This window comes from Cladophialophora carrionii (genome assembly GCF_000365165.1).
Source record: "Cladophialophora carrionii CBS 160.54 unplaced genomic scaffold supercont1.1, whole genome shotgun sequence".
In the NCBI taxonomy this organism is placed as follows: domain Eukaryota; kingdom Fungi; phylum Ascomycota; class Eurotiomycetes; order Chaetothyriales; family Herpotrichiellaceae; genus Cladophialophora; species Cladophialophora carrionii.
Window position 1 is genome coordinate 4919217 of NW_008481816.1, and position 20722 is coordinate 4939938.

Below are 20722 nucleotides of genomic sequence, written 5' to 3' on the forward strand. Positions count from 1 at the left end.
ATTGAGGCGAGGATCGTCGCTGCCTCGCATCAGGCGAAGCGCGTGACCTTGAGCAAGTTGGTAAGCTTGTCTCCCACTGTTGGGCACAGCCATTTAGCGCAGGTCAAGGGTTTGATTGGGCGTTGAATGACGACGAGAGAGAAGAGGAGGGCGCTTTGAGGCGAAGTCAAGCTTTCAGGAAGCTTGCGCAGGCTTGGTGCTACCGTCGGCTTTCGGCGCAAACGCCACTTGACGTAAGCTGGGTGAGGCATAAAGCTGTTACACAGTACTCCATACTGAGTACTGTGGTAGGTGGCTGTGAGGTTCTCGGTACCTGAAAGTCGACTAAGTTAGCCATACGAGGTAACAGGTAAATTAGCCAAGGACGATCCGCAGCTTTGGCCATGCAAGTGGTGTGAATCTGAGATCCAAAGTCCCTTGGCAGTGGCATGAGCATGCGTCCACCTTCTGGTGCCTCCACGAATCGGTTATCACGGACGATCCCAGGATTATTTATAGCTTCGCAAGTGACCAAATGTTTCATACTCGCACGAGTCGCATACCCAGTACCTCGTACGAGGTACGAGTAGTGTGATGTACAGCAGTTCGACGTCATCCATACCCACTACTGGTGATGCACTGCTCCATCCTCCACAAATTCACTCTGTCTTGTCCCAGTCTCACACCACACCAGAGGGTAGAAGGTCTCCCACAGGCAAGGCAGCCTTGTGATGCAGAGATTGGCCTTCCGGTGGCCGTCCGAGGCTACCACATCCTCTCCAGCAACCCATTAACCGCTCCACATCTCGCCATCGAAAACAGACACGGCTCCAAGGTGACATTCAGTCGTAAAGATGACATACTCTTCATGGGTGCATTCTGACCAAATTGTAGAGTCCCTGCTCCAGACCAATCTTACACTCACTGCATCACTGTCTCAATCTGCTCCGTAAGTCGAGCACCCTTCTTCTGCACCTTGCCAAGCAACCTGTCATCGGCAATGGCCTCTCTCCAGGCTCCACCACCATGTTTTTCTGTCAGGAGACATGCTGCTGTTGACAGAGATTCCTGCTCCGCGTTGAGCCCTTCCAAGAGTATCTTGTGCTCATGCTCGAGTCTTTGATTCCAAGCGTCCGTCAGAGTCTCGATGATAGCTCTGCCGCCGTGAGCGTACTGGTCGACTTTAGCCTGGATGGCGTCCTCTTCTTCGCCGAAGCGGAATAACACATCCTGCAGAAGGGTCAGTAATCATGGGACTGAGGGGATCGCACTCACATTGGTGATGTTGACTATGGCGGACAAAAGAGCTCGCTGAGAGCTTCGAGCATTTACCTTTCCCACTACGAGACCGTCCCTGTCCCCAGCGTGTTCTTTCCCGCGGGAGATGCGAGAAGGAGACGCAGCTTTGGACATGTCATCGCCTGAAGCTGGCCCCTGCCTGCGACCTGGCCTGGTCCAAATTCCTGAGCGCTCTTCAGGGCCAGACTCCTCTTCGTTCACAAGCGTCATGCTCCCATTGCCGAACCTCTGGGCCCCATATTCCATTCTCCAGTCCCCATCGTTGCGTGCTTGATGAGTTGACAAATCTGCGTGCAAATCGAGACGTGTAGAGAATGATGCAGGCGTGGCGGGTGGCACGTCGGATTTTTGGATTTGCTCCTCAGCGGCAAGCGGCAGGGTCAGTCTCTTCTTCACTCGGACGGGCCCGGCATTGATAGGCTTGACTTGCTCTTTTACTGGTGCTTCGGCAGCTCGCGTCGCTCCCTCGACGTGTGATTCAGGCCAGGATTTGCGAGCATGACCAGGTTTACTACTGACTCTAGTGGGCAGTATCATCGGTGGAGGAGGCGGAGCCATTGAACGGGCTGTCCTTGATGGAGGCGATGTGGCAGTCACCCTGCTAGAGTCTTGTCCCGGACGTGCAGGGGAATCGTTTATTGTACCTGGCTTTACTACCGATGTGTCTCCAACGTGCAGTGCGCTTTCCGAGGCCGCATTTGAGGACCGAGGAGGAAGTTGGGTGCGCCCCTTCTCGTACTGAAGTACGATATCATAGTCGCTGCTCTTGTTCGCTGAAACTGCTTGCCTAGGGGACATGGAAAGAATGCCAGGAGCAGTGCTAGTCCTTTGAGCCTCTTTCCAGGTGTCTGCATGCTTTGTCGGCTCAAGTATATCTGCTCTTTTGGATATCTGTGTGAATGAAGAAGATCCGATGGACGAGATCCGGGCTTGACTGGTCTGGTCCACCGCAGCTGACTGACGAGCCGGTCTAAGCTTCTGCGGGTTGATAACTTTCTGAGCCGTAGGGTACTCTTCATCCAAGATGGCGCTGAGCCCGATAGATTGACGAATTGCCGATCGGGAGACTAGAGGTTCCTTGGCTCTCTGATTGCCTTGGCTGGTTGCATCGTCATCAAGAAGCGGCGTCTCTGCCCCTAGGATGGTGGCATCAGGCTTGCGCGATCGTTGACATTCAGGACCTGGTGGTGACTTTCCACTGGCCCCCTGTTCGGGCTCAGATGCAACATACTCTGAGGTTTCTTGATCGTAGGACTTGTCGAAAAAAGACGTGTCGTCTGTGTCAATACTCTTCATCTTCGAGGGATCATCTTCATCGTCTGCTTCTACCTCAGCAACCTCCTTCTCACAGGGATCCGCTTCTCGTGGAGATCGGGGCTGTGTCTTTTCAATCTCCGGTGACTTGAATTTGCCTTCTGAGATCGAAAGCTCTCCAAGATCATCAACATATTCCACATGGATGTCGTTGGCAGCATCGTCCGGGGGAGGAAGCTGGGAGTCTTCTTCCCAAGGGGCGCTCTTAATGGCTTCTTCAGCATTATCGACCTGGCGGATCGGATCTGGAGGTTCAGGCCTCGGTTGCTGGGCACGCTGATCCCTAACCTGAGTATGTTCGTCATCGTCAAATCGTGATGCTTGGGGCTGTCCATAGCTTTTGTCCGCTGAGCTTCTGAAAGTAACTTCTTTCCGAGCAGGCTTGCTTTGCATAGCCTGGTTGGCCGGTCCTTGTGGCCCAAAATGCACTATTGGGGTCTTTCGCAGCAACTTTTCGCTCGCCGGTGGAATTGAACTTTCGCTTAGACGCTTTGTATTGCGTTGTGGAGTAGCCTTTGGCTGGGTGGAGACCTGTTCGGTGAGCTTCTCCCTTGTGGGGGTCTGCTTCTCCCTAAGCATCGAAGTATAAGGGCTTTTCGCCACGACGATCCGACCATCTGATGGATTCCGTATAGGCGCGTCGTCTTTTCCAAGCGTATCTCCCGCTACAGCAGATATTGGCTTTGAGGTATTCTCCGAGACAGGCTGCGTGGCTATGATTTCCGAAACAGGAGGCGCCTTCTCCGAAACAGTTTGCTTGTGCATTTCTCTAGGCAGTTGGGCCGGTGGCTTGTCTCTCAAAGTAGGTTGTTCGTTGGCTGAATCCTGCAGAGGATGCTTGTCTCTAGAGCCAGCTTCGTCGTCAGTGCTCTCTCTGTCGACCATTTCTTGAAGTTGCGACTCGACATGGGTCATGAACTCAAGTTGCGACGCTTCGGCAGCAGTCCTAAGTATGCCCTTGCTGATTGGAAGTGAGTCTTTGGCCGTCTCCTCGACGTTATCGGCGTTGTGTATCTCCTCAATCCCTTCCTCAACGCTAGTCTCTCCGGGTGTAACATCTTCTTCGCTTTCATCTGAGTTCTCAATGTACTTGGGTGTTTTGGGAGCTCTTCTCGCTCGGCTCGAGGCTGCAGTCGGTTGTGACTTCTTCTCTCCAGGCTCTTTGGGCTTCGGCTTGCTGTTTGGCTTCTTCTTGCGGCCTTTCGGTGAAGCCACGACTTGAACAGCACTTTTCGTCTTCTCCCCAAGACCTCTGACAGCCGTTTTGCCGGGACGCTTAGTGGCTCCGGTCTTTGCTTTCTTTACAAGACGGGTATCCTCGTCATCCGTAGGTGGAAGGTCAAAACTGACAGCGTCCGAGGCTGGCTTGGATGGCTTTTGAAACTGTTCGCCCTTAGGGGTGGTGGATTCTTTGTTCGCTCTTCGCTTGAGACCCGTCTGTGCCGTGCCAGCGCCGGCCTTGGAGGCGTCTTTCCCAGCCCCAATCAGTCGAGCCATGGTGTCTTTGAGTGTTCCCTTCTTACGGCTGGATATCTGTGTGTCTGGGTTGCTGCTGGCTTGCGTAGTGGCGTCAGCAGCCTTGGATCTCTTCTTCGCTTGGTTAGAAAGTGAGCTGCTTGCTGGCTCAGCATGGCGCTTGCGTTTCGACTCGGACCCCGGAGAGGCAGGCGCTGCACCGCGAGCTGATCCATTGGCAGCCGTAGAATGGCGGGTCGGCTGCTTCTGTGTCACCGCTCCTTCCGCAGGGTCGGCCTTAGATGGACTGCCAGGCAGATGCGACCGTCTCGAACCTGACCCGACTTTGCGAGGCAAGTCTGTCGCTTCCTCCTGGGAAGCACGCAAGCGTTCGATCAACTGGCGTGAATTTGGGGCTTTCCTCAATGCAGGTGTATCTTCTCCATCTCCAGCTCCTATGCGAGACAGAGCCGTAGCTGTCTGCTTCTGTGATAGACGGTCAGTTGCTGAGTCGCTCTTCTGCAGATGACGCAATGAAATATCGCGTAGAGGAGACGACACTTCGATCTCAGAAGTGCTCATAGTATTCAAGGCGCGACCCTCATTGTGACCGTCATCTTCAGAAGTCGAGCTGACATTGACGATCGCAAATGACTGCTTCCTAGGTGTCCAAGGAAATTTGGGCGCACTTCCTGGTGTCCTGTTGTCGCGGAGTTCTTGAATGGATTGTGTAAAGCTATCTATGGCCTCTTCGTCGCAGAAGGTAATCGTCAGGCTGTTTATGGCACTCCTGGATCCGTTCACAAATCGATCACCTTCATCTCTTGGGTATTGAATCTCCAGGATCGTTGACGATTTCGACTCCGAGGCGATGCAATTGACGGACATGTCCTTCGTCACTGGAACAGATACTAGAGTCATCATGCCTGTGTCCGCGGCTTTGGGCGCCAGAAACGATATTTCACTCGTCACGGTTGCCACGAATGGAGAGGGACTCTCGAAGAATTTATTGCCGTCGGACTCGAGGCGTTGGACCATGAAAATTCGTTCAGGCCTGCGATTTAATCAGTGCGAGTCTCACCAAGTTTGAATTACAGCATACTCTTCAACAAAGGCTCTCGCTAGATCAATCTGGCTGAAGTGTTCGATCACCTCGCCCATCCACTTCGAGTCCCCCACTGGTGACAGTGGGAAATGTTCAACAATCTTGCGCAACCCTGGAGATCGCCCGAAAACCACTCGTTCGGTTCCGTTGTAGAGCAGTTCGCGGATGACATCGGCAACCAGTATCCGGAGGAAGTGGCTTCGGTCTACCTCGAGGATGGTCGTTAGAAGTGGGCTATTCGAGGTCAGCGCACGACACATTCTGGGTTGCAGTTCTTGCCATTCCGCCATTTCCACGATCTGATCTCTTGCCGCAAAACTGAAGTGAATCAAGACGGAGAGGAATTGTGCTAGCTGCGTAACGTTAGTTCGGCGACACCTCTAAAGGGGGTTCAGTACTCACCGTCCAACGCAGTTGGGCTTCCTTGTCCCTACTCACCAGGTGGCGCAGTACGCAGGCACAGAGCTTTTTTCCGATGTAATCACCTTGCTCCCTGACCTCGTTTGGTGTCAGGTCAGTGCCATGGATGCATGACAAGACAGAGGTAAGGGTGTCCTCATTCTTGTACTGACGAATGGCGTCCTGATCGAGTCAGCCTGACTCGAGAGTACAAACGGAAAGCCACTGACCATGAAGACATACAACAACTTGCTCTGCACGACAGAGTACGGGAAATGCAAGACGATTGACACAACCGAATAGAAAGATTGCGAATCAAGCCGGACAATATTCTTGTAAGGTCGGCCATTTTCAAGCAGCTTTGCCAGATCACGAAGCAGCGAGCTGTCGGTGGGCCGAAATGGTTGCCTGAAGGGCGCAATAATATCCTCTGGGATACTGCGGGATGTGCATCAGCAGGGCGGTTTCAATGAACTGATCGAGAGGGCCTCACCTCACTGTTCCCTGATGGCGGAAGCTCTTTCGAAGATACTCCACAAGAGCAGAGAAAGACCCTTCCAACTGTGACGGATGGCCGGTGGGATGCTTTGAAGCGGACATCTGAGCGGAGGGTGAAGCAGTAAAAGATAGCTAGCAGCGTTATGCTGGCTGGCGGCGGTGAAGAAGAAGTGAGACCAGTTGAGAAAAGAAAGCACCCAGTCTAACGAATGTCAAGCAATATTTATCTCAGCCACCCTCGATCTTTTGACATATTCCAAAATACACGCGAACACCAACTCCAGCAATATAGAGCGTGATGGGAAGGCTCATTTCTTCATGGACTCAAAAGATCTTATCACACGTATGTTTTGTCACACCACTTGTTCAACCGTGCTCACCGCACCATACTTGTCCCCGCGTCTCTCGATCAAGCGCTCTTTCTCATCAAGCACTGAGCCACCGCTGACATACCGGTCATCATCTTCGTCGTCACCGATCGTCCTCTCTCCGTCGCCAAAGAGCTCCTTGAAGAACTGGTCGTAGCTCGCCCAACAAGCCGTAAACATAGCGTTCAAGAACTCGGCAAACCACTTCGGATACGTGCCGTCCGGCTGCAGAAATATCGCCGCCGCTCCTCCAATGAGGAACAACAAGAAGGGGGACCACACGCTCAAGAACACGAACGACCCCAGTCTCTGTCTCGTGGTTGTCATGCGGAAGGGCCTAATCTGGCGCAGAAATGCCTGATACTCCAGCGGCAGTCCATGTTCAGTCGCGCCATCGGTGATCAACTTGAGGTACCTCGCGCTGGGCTGCGCATAGGAATGATCCGGCCGCGATAACTTCGACGGGGCGAAGAGCGTGTGCGCCTTGAACGGCTGTCCCGTCGGCTTCAGCGGCACGTCTTGACTGGGCTCACCGCTCAGGGCAAAGCAATCCACCAGCACGTCATCGTATCCCGACCCACCTCCTTCTGTTGCGATGATGTGCACGAAGTCCTCCTTCGTCACTTCATAGACCACGCCCACGAGCCCCTTGGACCAGTGGTCTTTGTGGTAATCCTCCGACTCGAGGGTTTCGTCTCGACGTCGCACGTTGCCAAAGCACGGTTCCGTGTACGGTATACCCGGCAAATCGAAGGTGAGGGACAGAGCCGGGACCACGACGTTGACCTGTGAGACCGGCCGGATGCCTCTTTTGCCCCGAAATGTTTCGGCACTCAGGTTGGAGCCGTAACCCAGATATAGAACCGTCTCGTCACCGTCACCCTTGCCATCGCCATCGTCGTTTCTTGTGGTGGTCTCGTCGAGGTGCAAGAAAGGTCGGTCGTCAAGGGATTGTTGCTGCCTCGCCTGCGAAGTCACCGGAATGGATTCCGCCGCACGCGTCCGCGGAGGACGGTGGCCTGAAAGACTGAAGGAGTCGAGCCAGAGCTGTAGGCTGCTTGGAGCTTGTCCACCATTCGTGTTCTGCATGGCTGGAAGTGTATTTAAGCCCGAGGGGCACAAGAGATCGCAATGCCTGGGCCAAATTGCGCCATCAGGTTTTGTTATGCTTGTTGATTTCAGCGTCTTTGACACTGGTGCGACTCCGTACTCCGGACGGAGCACTTGTACGGAAATAGTCTCGGCCGAGTGATTTAGTGCATTCTGCGGGTTGATAAGGAAACACCGTCCACCAATGACGGTATTGCAATGACTTTTGTGCAGAGAGGGCTTCCAGATGCCGCACAGTTTCCGAACACTCCGTACATAGCCTCTGGCGTGGACCACCGTATTCGGGCCGTAAACATCAGACGTTTGGATGTATATGTACAGCAGTCTGCTATCTGACAATAGCACTGTGTGTGAAAGACAAATGAATCGCCCACCCCGTCAAAGGAAACCGCTCATGAAGCAAAAGCCATGCTCTTCTTGATCTCAGCAATAGCCTTTGCCGGATTCAATCCCTTCGGGCATGTTCTCGAGCAATTCAAAATGGTATGGCATCGATACAAGCTCATGCTGTTTTCCAATGCCTCCTTGCGCTCAGCCTTGCGCTCGTCCCTTGAATCAGCGAGCCAGCGATAGGATTGAAGAAGAATGGCGGGCCCGAGGTACTGGTCGCTGTTCCACCAGTATGATGGGCAGGAAGTCGAGCAACAGGCGCACAGAATGCATTCATAGAGACCATCCAACTTCTTTCGGTCCGCCGGTGATTGTCGGTTCTCCTTGCCCTGCAACGTGTTAGCAGATTTTCGACGCCGCCTCCCGGGTGTGCTGGCCACTCACATCTGGTGACTTCGTGTCTCGTTGCAAGAAGGGCTTGATCGATTTATATTGCTTGTAGAATTGTGTCAAGTCGGGCACCAGATCCTTCACGACGTATGTGTGCGGCAAGGGATAAATTCGAGATTCCTTGCTCGTATCTGTGGGGATGCGGCCTGTTCATCGTGTTAATTCGAGGCTGGTGCTGCCATGCGACCTCGATACTTACACAGGCAAGCCAGAGTATTGACGCCATCGATGTTCATGGCACAGCTACCACAGATACCCTCCCGACAACTTCGGCGGAATGTCAGCGTAGGATCCACCTCGTTCTTGATCCGAATCAGCGCATCCAGCATCATGGGACCGGTCTTGTTCAAGTCCAAGGTGTAGCTTTGCATCCGAGGCTTCGAGGTCGGCTCGTCTGGGTTCCACCTGTAGACATGGAATGTCTTGATCTTCGCATCCTTGTCAGGTCTTGGTTCTTGCACGGTGCTGGTCTTTGATTCGTTAATAGGAGGCCGACTGGCGCTGAGATCGTAGGAGCTTTCTTTCGTCACGGTGGCATACGATCGTGCGGCGAACGAAGGTCGGATTGCAGCTCGTGCAGGCGCAGCCAGGCGCGATGCTGTGCGAAGAGCGGCCATGGCGGTTGTCGGGGCAGCACTGGAGCTGTAGCGGCAACGTGGTCGATAGAGCGCGCGGGGAGTGTTCGCTCGAAGACTGTGGTGTGGATGAATTGAAAGCGAAGAGCAGGTGGCGTTCAAGGTCGTCTATGATGCTGTGGACCTCACAGCCAATCACGAGACTGCGGTTTGAAATGACCGCGCGAACTTTGCCGAGGGCGTCTTCCGAACCGCCGGTCTCCCTGCTTCATGCTTCCGATTGCAGTCAGCTCAAGCACCAGGCTTCTTTGTTGTGTGTTCACCAGAATCACCAGAGTATGTTGACCGAGAAAGACGTTCTAAGGGAAAGGTTACTCTATATTTGGGCTGGATTCACGCCTTGACCGTCCATAGAGTGTCGGACATAAAGAATGAAAGTCCACCTTAACTACGGTCAACTATCTGCAGCTAGATCTCGATGGTGCTGGCTGGCCTTGTTGTTCGAAGCTTCCCTCCTCCTATTGATCACTGCTTAATTTTGACAATTGGCATGCAAAATCCGGGTCTATGTCCGACATGGTCAGCAGTCTACCTAGGAACTTCCAACGCGTTGGGGAAAGCGAAGTGAATACCTCGCGATATTAAAGTAGCAGATGGGCGGCCTTGCCTGGCTGTGGCCTTGTGAACTCGACAGCATTCTGACCGTCTCAATCTTGGTTGACAGCTAGCTGACTCTCTTGCAGCAATGCCCGCCACATCCGAAGCGCCAGTGTGGTTCATCACCGGCTCAAGCGCAGGGCTAGGGCTTGCACTCACCCGTCATGCAATGGCACAAGGCCACACGGTCATTGCCACCTCTCGCAATCCATCCAAAACGCCAGAGTTAGTGTCTGAAGTCGAGAAGAGCGGCGGCAAATGGGTCGCCCTCGACACAACGCAGCCAGAAGAAGAACTCAACAAGACGGTGCAGCTCGCAGAGTCTTTCTTTGGTCGAATCGACATACTCGTCAATAATGCTGGTGTGTGCGTGCTCGGAGCTTTGGAAGATATACCCTTTGCGGACACCGTATATCAAATGCAGGTCAATTTCCTTGGCCCACTGAGGATCATGCAAGCTGTGCTGCCAGGGATGAGAAAACGAAGATCAGGCGTCATTATGAATGTCTCTAGCGCCCAAGGTGTCGCCGCGGGTCTCGCCTGTGGTGTGTACGCAGCAAGCAAAGCTGCACTGGAAGCAGCATCCGAATCTTGCAGTCTGGAGGTCGCGCAGTTTGGGATTCGCGTTCTGATTATTGTGCCCGGGGCATTCAGGACAAACTTTGGCAAGTCGGACGTGGGCAAGCAGATAACCCCGTCGGAGGAGTATACAGGCAGCCACCCGGTGAGTGCCAGACTCGATCATATCACCAAAATGCCCAGCAGTGCAACGGGGAGCCCGGACAAGGCCGCCAAAGTCATGTTCGAGGCAGCCACTGGAGAAGGCGAGGTTGGCGAGCTCATCAAGAAAGAGAAGCTGTTGCGAGTTATCATTGGGCCTGACTGCTGGAAAGTGGTGGATGGGAAGATCCGCGAGCTTCGAAGGACGACAGGCCTGCTCGTGGATGTTGCCGCAAGCACCAATTTGTGAAGAGGAGATTTGGGCTGCCGTGCTTCAGCAGAATCATCAGAAAAAGGCCTGGAAATAGGCATGTCAAGTGTACGCTTCTCGGCTCTCACAGAGGAAGGAATGGAACTTGGTGGAGTCGTCAGTAGTGACCCGAACCGTGCAGAACTGGCTGTGATTCGCGAGCAGGAGCAGACCGCAGTGTGATCACTATCTCGCCCGCCACGAGGCGCCTCGAGCAGTACCTGCCTTCCGAAATCGATGTATGGTTGCGACGCCCATTGCTTTACTGAGGGGTTGACATGCCGGTACCGGGCCGTTCTACAAGTGCACCGTTTTCGAAGTCTCCCCCACTCGATGTAACCAAAGACGGTGCCTTAGTGGGCAGCGGCTTCGATACAGTTCTCCTCGGGCCCGACGAAGACGCAGTAAGCGCCGCTCTTCAATGTAGTGAAGTACGAGGTATTCTGGAATGCAGGTATACGTCCGGAGGATCGTACCCGATGTAAGAATCTTGAAGGGTTGACGGCATGCTCGTCTCTTTACAGTAGTCATCTGCCGGATCCTGGCACCAAAAAGTGTGGTGGGGTTGGGTAGGTGAATCTGGCAGTTATGGGAAAGTCCGTACTCCGTGCGAGCGAAAGCCCGTGGCTTTGGGATATTCTCTTGACCGCTGAGCTGCCGTGGACATGTCCTCCGTAGCACAGACAGAAGCCTACCTGGAGGATGGGACAGAAAGAGCGGCCTTCTTCTTGGGGGACAGCCAGCCAGCTTTGAGCAGTGGCACGATGAGACGTGGAGGCTTTTGCGTCGATCTCATGCGTCAGTACGGACTGTCCAGGCAGCCAGCCAGCTGCACGCGGACTATTCTTCGATCAGCCCGGGATGATGACCAAGCTGGACTTGCGTGAGCCCTTGTACACAGTAGGTGCCTTGCGATGGCATCCGAAGCGAGATCTCCAAACCACAGACCCGTTGGTCTACTTTGCCCCCCTTGTGGAGCCACAGTCGGTGTGCACTTTTGCCCCAAATTCCACATTCCGCTTGGCGTATAGTCGCCTCATGGTCACTACCATGGCAGACGCGAAGAAGTACGAATACTGGGGTATACGATCGTAATCCAGTACGAGTGCGAAATGCCGCAGAGGATCGGGTTTGGTGGGGTCTTGTTCAGGGCACATCGCTTGGGTATTGCTAAGCTCTGGTGGCAGCGAGGTTCCGGTTGCTGTGTTGGGGCAAATGAGCGGAGACAAGCTTTGGCTTAGGGACATTTTTGAGATGGCGCCAGATTTTCAAGCGCCCCAGGCCGTGGTTCAGTGCATGCCAACAGCCCGCAGCCCGCAGCCCGCAGCCTGCCTGGAGGAATTCCCCCGGGCCGCCCAATAGACGTGGCCCACTGGCTAATCTGCGGTGTCCCTATTAGCTGGCGCCCCGAGCCCGCATCCACTGTTCTAGGCCTGCAAAGCTCGCTTGAGGCCGCTTTGCCGCAAAGCCGCTGCTTCAACTTCCATTACGACAACACCGAGGATGTTTTCGCACCTGATCCCGGTTGCCTTCCAGCCATTAGTTGCCGGCTCTATGTCCTTCCGTCACGGTCTCTCACGCCGTGTTGCTACATATTCTTTGCCCCACCCCACTTTTGGTCCGTCACTTCATGATGGACTGTCTGCTCGGCTTCGTCACCCATTCTCTGTTGTTATTCGTGTGCTGATACGGCAGCGGTCGCCATGACGAGTCCCGACGATGAGAAGGAGCTCGAGCGCGCCATCTCCCAGAACAACGTCGAAGAGCAGGACGTCGCGAAGAGGAGCGAGCCAGTGCAGTACTTGGAAGTGCCCAAGGATCTTCGCAGGGCAGGGCGAGGGAAGAGTCAAGACAGCACGCGGCTGGAAAAGATCGAGTCTACGGCCACCGACGCGACCGAAGCCAGCTCTGCCGCTCACCCGCCGGTCGAGCCAGAGAAGGCACCATGGCGCTACCGAATAAACCCTCTCCGGCACAACCCACCGCCTATACCGGAGGAGAGGGCCGTGTCCCGAGAATACAATGCAGGTTTCTTCAGTCTGCTGACATTCCAGTGGATGAATCCTCTCATGACCACCGGCTACAAGCGGCCCATCGAGTTGAACGACATTTGGCTGGTCAATCCTGACCGGAGTGCCGCCACGATGATGGACAAGTTGACTGCCTCTTTCAAGCGTCGAAATGCGCGAAGAGAACGCAACCCTCTGATGTGGGCACTTCTCGATACCTTCCGGGGCGAATTCATGCTGGGCGCTGTTTGTGCCCTGTTTTCTGCCCTTCTTCAGGTCTTTTCACCTTTCACTACCCGCTATCTGATCCAATTCGCGACAGACGCATGGGTCGCTGACAGGACTGGTGGCCAATCTCCCAGTATCGGCCGTGGCATTGGCCTCGTCATCGGCATCACCTTTATGCAGATATGCCAAACAATGTCCACCAACCATTTCCTGTACCGCGGCATGATGGTCGGAGGAGAATGCAGGGCTGTCTTGATCAACGCCATTTTCGAGAAATCCCTGGTCATCTCAGGTAGAGCAAAAGCTGGGGGAAAGGCGCTGAAAGGCGAGGACGTGCCTGAGCAAGCGAGCGACACGGCGGAAGAGAAGCCGAACCGACCGGCTCTTGCTCGCGCCCTGTCCAAGCGAATTCACCCCAAGGGCGGTGCGAAGACCACGCCCGACAAAGGAGCCGGAATTGCTGGGGACGGCACTGGCTGGAGCAACGGCAGGATCGTCAACCTGATGAGTGTCGATACCTATCGGGTTGATCAAGCGTCGGGGATGTTCCACATCCTGTGGACGTCACCGATCCAACTCGTAGTGGTACTGGTCGTGCTATGCATTAACATTGGATACAGCGCGCTAGCAGGCTTTGCTCTGCTTGTGATCACCCTGCCACTGTTGACCAAGACGATCAAATCCCTGATGAAAAGGAGAAAGAGGATCAACAAGATTACCGACCAGCGGGTTACGCTCACCCAAGAGATTTTGGGCTCCGTTCGATTCGTCAAATTCTTTGGCTGGGAAAGCAGCTTCCTTGACCGCTTGAAGGAACTTCGGAAGCGAGAGATCAGAGCCATCCAAATATTGCTCTCCATCAGGAACGCGATCAACGCGGTCGCCATGTCAATGCCCGTGTTTGCGTCCATGCTGGCCTTTATCACGTACTCGTTGACCGACCACGGTCTGGCTCCTGCGCGGATCTTTTCCTCCCTCGCCCTTTTCAACTCGCTGCGAATGCCACTCAACTTGCTTCCTTTGGTCCTTGGGCAGGTCACCGACGCCAAGACAGCCCTCGAACGGATTCAAGAATTCCTTCTCTCGGAAGAGCAGAAGGACGAAGTGGTTTGGGACGATGACATGGAACCGGCCGTCGAAGTGCACCACGCTTCATTCACATGGGAACGGACCGTGACACAGGACAAGGAGAGGACAAACACATTCCAGACCAGATTTGAGCTTATGGCAGCCAAGAAAGCCGAGAAGGAGCGCAAGAAGGCTCAAAAGAAAGCCGACAAGGCCGCGAAAAAGAACGAGAAATCGCCCAGTGCATCCAACGAGGACATCGCCAGCGAAACCACCGAAGTGGAGCCTTTCAGGTTGCACGACATTGATTTTGCCGTGGGAAGGAACGAATTGATTGCGGTTATTGGGACTGTCGGATCCGGCAAGACCTCTCTCCTGGCTGCTCTCGCGGGAGATATGCGCAAGACAGGCGGCAAGATCAAGTTGGCGTCCTCTCGCGCCTTTTGCCCGCAGTATGCGTGGATCCAAAATGCTACTCTGAAAGAGAACATCATCTTTGGAAAGCCATTCAAAAGCAAGTGGTACACAGAAGTCATCAATGCCTGTGCTTTAGAACCCGACCTCCAAATTCTCCCTGCTGGGGATCAAACCGAGATCGGCGAACGAGGAATAACGCTGTCGGGCGGTCAAAAGCAGCGGTTGAACATTGCACGAGCCATTTATTTCGATGCCGACATTGTTCTGATGGACGACCCACTCTCAGCTGTGGATGCCCATGTTGGTCGTCACATCATGGACAAGGCAATCTGCGGACTTATGAAGGACAAGTGCAGGATCTTAGCCACTCATCAGCTGCATGTTCTCAACAGGTGTGACCGGATCATTTGGATGGAGGACGGCCATATCCAAGCCATCGACACTTTCGACAATCTGATGAATAGGAGCGTTGATTTCCAGAAGTTGATGGCCACGACTGCCCAAGAAGACGAGACCGCTCTCGCCAAAGCCAAGACAACGGAAGAGGAAGAGACGAAGCCCAAGAAGAAAGACAAGAGGGGCAAGCCGGCCGCTCTGATGCAACAGGAAGAGCGTGCCGTAAAGTCAGTCAGCTGGTCCGTCTGGGGAGCGTACATCCGGGCATCGGGATCGCTGATCTTCTGGCCGTTGATTTTCATCTGCCTCGTGCTCTCGCAGGGCTCCAACATTGTAACCAGCTTGTGGCTGAGCTGGTGGACCAGCGACAAATTTGGCTTCTCGACAGGTGTATACATCGCTGCATATGCCTGCCTAGGTCTTTCTCAGGCAATCCTCTTGTTCGCGTTCTCGACCATCCTGTCGACCAGTGGCACCAATGCCAGCAGAGTTCTGCTCCAGAAAGCGATGACCCGGACCCTCCGAGCTCCCATGTCGTTCTTCGACACCACGCCTCTTGGTCGCATCACCAATCGGTTCTCGAAAGATGTAGATTCCATGGACAACAGCTTGACCGATGCTATGAGGATGTATTTCCTCACACTGGCCATGATCACATCGGTCTTCGCGCTGATCATTGCCTACTTCCACTTTTTCGCCGTGGCTCTCGGGCCACTTTTTATTCTGTTCTTGTTCGCTTCCAGTTATTACAGGTCATCGGCGCGAGAGATCAAACGACACGAGGCGGTGCTGAGGTCCACCGTCTTCGCTCGGTTTTCCGAGTCCATCTCAGGTGTTGCATCTATCCGAGCATATGGCTTGCAGGCATATTTCACGACGCGACTGCGCGACGCCATTGATCAGATGAATTCTGCATACTATCTTACCTTTGCCAACCAGCGATGGCTGTCGACACGTTTGGACGCCATTGGAAACATGCTTGTTTTTGTCACCGGCATTTTGGTGGTGACGGATCGTTTTAACGTTAATCCTAGCATAGCGGGCTTGGTTTTGTCGTATGTTCTGGCCATTGTACAGATGATCCAATTTACAGTGCGACAGCTAGCTGAGGTGGAAAATAATATGAACGCCACGGAAAGAATCCATTATTATGGTACTCAGCTGGAGGAAGAGGCACCGTTGAAGGCCAGAGAAGTGCCAGATAACTGGCCGCAAACAGGAGCCATCACGTTCAGCAAGGTGGAGATGAGATATCGGGCAGGACTACCACTGGTCCTGCAAGGTCTGGATTTCCACATCACAGGCGGCGAGCGGGTTGGCATTGTCGGTCGGACTGGCGCTGGCAAGTCATCCATCATGTCGGCGCTCTTCCGGTTGACCGAACTGTCCTCGGGCCAAATCAAGATTGACGATATTGATATCTCAACCGTCGGGTTGTATGACCTGCGGTCTCGATTGGCCATTATCCCGCAGGATCCCACCTTGTTCCGGGGTACCATTCGATCGAACCTCGATCCTTTCCACGAGCATTCCGACATGGAACTCTGGGCTGCGCTTCGAAAAGCAGATCTCGTAGGAGAAGAGATGATGGCCACTGAAAAGACCGATGGGAAGGTTGATCGGCCCGATACCGCGCAGACTGCCGCAACGTCAACATCGAACGTCAACCAGCCGCCCGGTCCGAGTCGAATACACCTCGACAGCCCCGTCGAAGAAGAAGGCCTGAACTTCTCGCTCGGACAGCGACAATTGATGGCGTTGGCGAGAGCCCTTGTCCGCAATTCCCAGATCATTGTCTGTGACGAAGCAACCTCTTCCGTCGACTTTGAGACCGATGAAAAAATTCAGCGCACGATGCGGACAGGATTCGCTGGGAAAACAGTGCTATGCATCGCCCATCGACTGAAGACCATCATCAACTACGATCGCATCTGCGTGATGGACAAGGGCAGGATAGCGGAATTGGACACCCCTATCAATCTGTTTGAGGCGGGTGGCATCTTCCGTGGTATGTGTGACAAGAGCCATATCGTAAAGGAGGATTTCTTCCGAGAGTCGTAGCAATCTCGCCGCCCTGGCACCAGTTGTCCGTCTGGTGTAGCTAGGCTCATAGGACATAGTACACGAGATGCCTTTAGATTCCAGTGCACTGAGCCGACAACGAAATGCCCTTCATCACATGAATTTTGCTTCACACTGACTCTCGTAAGGGTGGAGCTATGACGGCGACGGAGATGCGGTGGGACAGGGAAGTTGGCAAGTGAATTCCAGATGTGGGCACCGTTCAGGAACCGAAGCCACTTTCGGCCGCGCCACGAGCCGTGTCTGCGCCCATGAATGGGCGATCATTGAATCTTGGCTGCGTGTTGTTGTCTCTCGACGGCGGGGGTGTGCTTCCGGGTTCAGACCCTGGCGTCTGACAGCTCCTCCAAGTGAGTATTCCAGCGAGCTGCAGTTACTCTCAAGCGTGGCTTCAAGGATAAACCGGTACTCGTCCAAGTCATCTCGAGTGCCGGTATCTTGCATCAGCGAGCGATACAAGGAAAGGAACCCAGATCACCGCCGCAGATTTCGCGGTTAAGCGTGATTAGGCGGCAGGTACCCGAGCCTAGCGAGTGCTAGTGGGCGCACCACGGCCAACGGCGGCGGGGCCTGTCGATGCAAAGACCGGGGCTTCCCCAGTCTAATGCCCACATTCAGCCTGCAAATTCAAGGTTTGAGAGGCCAGGCCTGTTTGATTGCACCTCGGATTCAGCTCCAATGGGCTCCGGCACCACCTGGCGTGGCTGATGAATGAGCTGGATGAGTGAGCTCATCAGGGAATGAGAGTCATGGAACCCTCGAACATGGCCCGGTAGGTACTCCGTACATATGTCTTAAAGTTCTTGCCACAGGAGCACTCGTAGGAAGATCGAGCTCAAGAGCAGCTTCCGAGACATCTGCCACGCGTTACACGAACGTCAAACGTCACATTGCAAGCGCTTGCCTCAACCGCCCTTCGGAACCGCAGTCACCTACGAGGGAGCAGTGATAGACAACGTGCCTGCCTGCCCGCCCGCCTCATCTCGAGCACAGATCTTCTGTGCTTGCTTGAGACCCCGACTCAATCAAGCTCACGAGCAAGCACGACTCACTCTGAACTCTACACACATTCTCTTCTGAAGCAAGGGAATCTCTCACTCCGGCCGGGACATCCTCACCAGTTTTGACTCGTTTTGGTCAACATGGACTCTTAAAACCCTCACTTTTGCCTTTTGGCAGCGTTACTCGTGATCCTCCTGCAGAGGTTTATTGCTTCAGCGACCACATCGCTACCACCTGTAACCGTCCAGCTTTGAATCTGCACAAACAAGACGTCCACGATGACCACCACAACCGATGCTACCGAGCTCACCGAGCAAAAGCCTGCCGCAACACACGAACATCCCACGTCGGAGTTTGACCCCTGCAGCAACGCTAAATTCACGTCACCCTTCTACCTCTACAAGCACGACTCCCCTCGTCCGTCCTTCGACGTCGCCAAATCACAAGACCCCGCTCATGTGTCGGTTAATGACCTCAAGGACCTCGAAGCCGGCTCGGTCAACCTCTCTCCTTCAATCTCACAGGAGAAGAGAGATGCCCAGAATGCAGCGACGACGAGCAGACTCACGTTCTGGAAGAGACAAAAGCAGTGCATGACAAAGCCGAAACAGAGAGGCTGTGCGTGGTTCTCGAGACTTTCTCCCCGCCAGAGAATCGTGGTTAAGATCTTGATTGGGCTTCTCATCATTGGTGCAGCCGTGGCAATTGCCATCGGTGTCAGTATCAAGGTTGGTGGAGGAGTGTACAAGAGCAACAACACAACCACAGAGATTGGTTGAATATGTAGTGGTCGATTCCTTGAAGCATACAAGCATGGAGTGTGGAGTACGGCGGAAGCCCCATAGCCGCAAGTACGGTGGTGTCGCCGAGGTTCTTTAGCACATGGGTACTCGAGGCATGACGAAGGGTACATTTTTTGGTGCACAGGACATTCGGGTTAAGGTTTATTATTTGTGAATGAAGATGCTACTGCAGCTCTCCCAAGGAGCAAAGCAATGCGCATGGCCACTAGACTTGTCATCATGTCGAGTCTGAGCGCGGCAATTCCAAGAATGTTCTTGTCAGACTTTGTATCATGCCCATTCTCCAGGACGTGCTATTCAAGTGTTAAGAGGGACAAATAGTGTGCCAGTCCGTGACACGGAGGATCGAGGATTGGTAGCACCGTAGGGAGTAGAGCACGGGAAACTACGTATCGGCATGTGGGATTGGCCGTACTGTTGTAGACGATTCTACGGTGGGCCGTCTATTCCCCGGACTGCAAACTGTAATTTTTCTGGATTTCGACTTTGTCGAGCAATACCCGTACCCCATGAATAGCGATATCAACGTCCTCCCAGACAACCCGCCGTGCGACGGCGATCTTGTTCTTCCGCCAGAGAGGTCGACCCTGACCGTGAGTCAGAATGGGGCTCGCCGAACCGAGAAAGTAAGTACGGGGTACCCATTTAGATTCTCCGAGCACCAAGTCTAGATGCAGCGCAGCGCAGCGGAGGGCAATGCAAGACAAGGGCAAGGCAATGAGATGAGATGAGATGACCCAAAACTATTGCCTTACTCCCCTCGCTCCGACCATCGTCTCTTGCCCTTCCTCCCTTCCTCCCTTCCTCCCTGGCTCTCTCTCCCCCACCACTACGCTAGGTCGTCCTCTAACGCCGTCCTTTCTTGCCACAGACGCCGTAAAATCGGCCACGACCCTCGCAACCTCGCCTGGTCGGAACAGTCCGCCGGCTCGTCCTACGGTCACCGCCTCATGACGCAGCAAGGGTGGACGGAGGGCCAGGCCCTCGGGGCGCGCAACGTCGTGTCGTCGTCGACCACCACGTCCTCGGCGCGCTCGGGTCCTCGCTCCGGTCTGGCCACCGACGCGGAACGTCTCGCGGCTGCGCGGGTCGGGGTTCTGTTCAAAGACGATAATCTCGGGTTGGGGGCCACGAGACGCGCGGGGGGCGCCGCGGACGTCGAGGCGCAGAGGACGGGCTTTGATGCCTTCCAGGGCTTGTTGGGCCGGTTGAATGGCAAGGCGGTCGACGTGCATCGCGGGGAGGAGGAGGGTAAGAAGAAGAGAGAGGAGAAGAGGTTGGAGATGTTCTTCCGCGGACGGTGGGGTGGGATGGTGTTTATAAAGGGCGGTGTGTTGGTGGGGAATCAGAGGGAGACTGAAGAACCCGAAGATCTAGAAGAGAAGGAGCAGGAGGAGGAGGAGGAGGAGGAGGAGGAGGAGGAGGAGGACGTTGCACAGGATGTGCAAGAAGGCGTGGATGAGACGGAAGCACCTTCGCAAGATGAGGTTGATGGGAAGGTCTCTACGCAGAAGCAGGACCAGGACCAGGATCAGGACCCCGACCGCGACCAACGACGACGAATCAAGGCCGCGAAGCAGCAACGCAAAGAAGAAAAGCGGAGACGGAAGGAAGAGAAGGCCCAAAGAAAGGCGAGGCGAGAAGGCCGTGACGCTGCCGCCGCCGGCGCCGCAGCAACAGCAACAGCAGCGGCGTTGCCTACGCATAGGTCTCCGATATCAATATCCCATCCGCCGGACGAGCCCGTTTCATCTGCCCCGTCGGAGGATGATACTGCAATCACGACGACAGGGGAGAACAAGATCAAGATCAAGAAGAAGCGAAAACTCAAGCCCGAGCCGGTGAATGGCCTGGTCGAATCCGAGTCGTCCAGACCGAGTTCCCCGAGTGTGCTGGCCCTGAAGAACGGGCGGCATCTCCTCCGTGGGCGGAACATCCAGGCGAAGAAAATGGTGCTCGCGGACGCGAAGGGCTTGGATCAGATCTTTATGAGGTGAAAGGATGAGCGTGGTGTGTCTTTATGAGGTGAACGGTCGAGTGAGCGGGGTGTGCTATTGTGATATTGGTATTTGCTTATCATGCCATTTCGTGTCCACGACGGGAAGCGTAAAGGACCTCGTCAGTGATATGGGATAGAGTAGAATAGATTGGTCTTGATAGATTCTGTTCGATCCAGTTCTGTTCGATTTGGTATGGGAGCAGTGGTTC

The 20722-nt window shown here is 54.4% G+C and overlaps 7 protein-coding genes across 7 annotated transcripts; 4 read left to right on the top strand and 3 right to left on the bottom strand.

Moving 5' to 3' along the window:
• Positions 1 to 900: 900 nt before the first annotated feature.
• On the bottom strand, positions 901 to 5442 carry G647_01763 (uncharacterized protein; the record flags this gene model as incomplete). The annotated part of the gene is made up of 3 exons (XM_008725162.1): positions 901 to 1209; positions 1255 to 5101; positions 5150 to 5442. 3 exons carry the CDS (start codon positions 5440 to 5442, stop codon positions 901 to 903), a joined length of 4449 nt encoding a protein of 1482 aa, XP_008723384.1.
• A 960-nt stretch (positions 5443 to 6402) lies between these two features.
• Positions 6403 to 7506, bottom strand: G647_01764 (uncharacterized protein; the record flags this gene model as incomplete). Its single annotated transcript, XM_008725163.1, has 1 exon — positions 6403 to 7506. One exon carries the CDS (start codon positions 7504 to 7506, stop codon positions 6403 to 6405), a length of 1104 nt encoding a protein of 367 aa, XP_008723385.1.
• Positions 7507 to 7919: 413 nt separating this feature from the next.
• G647_01765 (succinate dehydrogenase [ubiquinone] iron-sulfur subunit, mitochondrial) lies at positions 7920 to 8924 on the bottom strand (the record flags this gene model as incomplete). The annotated part of the gene is made up of 3 exons (XM_008725164.1): positions 7920 to 8246; positions 8302 to 8453; positions 8507 to 8924. 3 exons carry the CDS (start codon positions 8922 to 8924, stop codon positions 7920 to 7922), a joined length of 897 nt encoding a protein of 298 aa, XP_008723386.1.
• Positions 8925 to 9627: 703 nt separating this feature from the next.
• On the top strand, positions 9628 to 10509 carry G647_01766 (uncharacterized protein; the record flags this gene model as incomplete). Its single annotated transcript, XM_008725165.1, has 1 exon — positions 9628 to 10509. The coding sequence occupies one exon, from the start codon at positions 9628 to 9630 to the stop codon at positions 10507 to 10509; it is 882 nt and encodes a 293-aa protein (XP_008723387.1).
• A 1703-nt stretch (positions 10510 to 12212) lies between these two features.
• G647_01767 (uncharacterized protein) lies at positions 12213 to 16688 on the top strand (the record flags this gene model as incomplete). The annotated part of the gene is made up of 1 exon (XM_008725166.1): positions 12213 to 16688. The coding sequence occupies one exon, from the start codon at positions 12213 to 12215 to the stop codon at positions 16686 to 16688; it is 4476 nt and encodes a 1491-aa protein (XP_008723388.1).
• Positions 16689 to 17989: 1301 nt separating this feature from the next.
• G647_01768 (uncharacterized protein) lies at positions 17990 to 18490 on the top strand (the record flags this gene model as incomplete). The annotated part of the gene is made up of 1 exon (XM_008725167.1): positions 17990 to 18490. One exon carries the CDS (start codon positions 17990 to 17992, stop codon positions 18488 to 18490), a length of 501 nt encoding a protein of 166 aa, XP_008723389.1.
• Positions 18491 to 19464: 974 nt separating this feature from the next.
• On the top strand, positions 19465 to 20511 carry G647_01769 (uncharacterized protein; the record flags this gene model as incomplete). The annotated part of the gene is made up of 2 exons (XM_008725168.1): positions 19465 to 20001; positions 20092 to 20511. 2 exons carry the CDS (start codon positions 19465 to 19467, stop codon positions 20509 to 20511), a joined length of 957 nt encoding a protein of 318 aa, XP_008723390.1.
• Between the last annotated feature and the right edge of the window lie 211 nt (positions 20512 to 20722).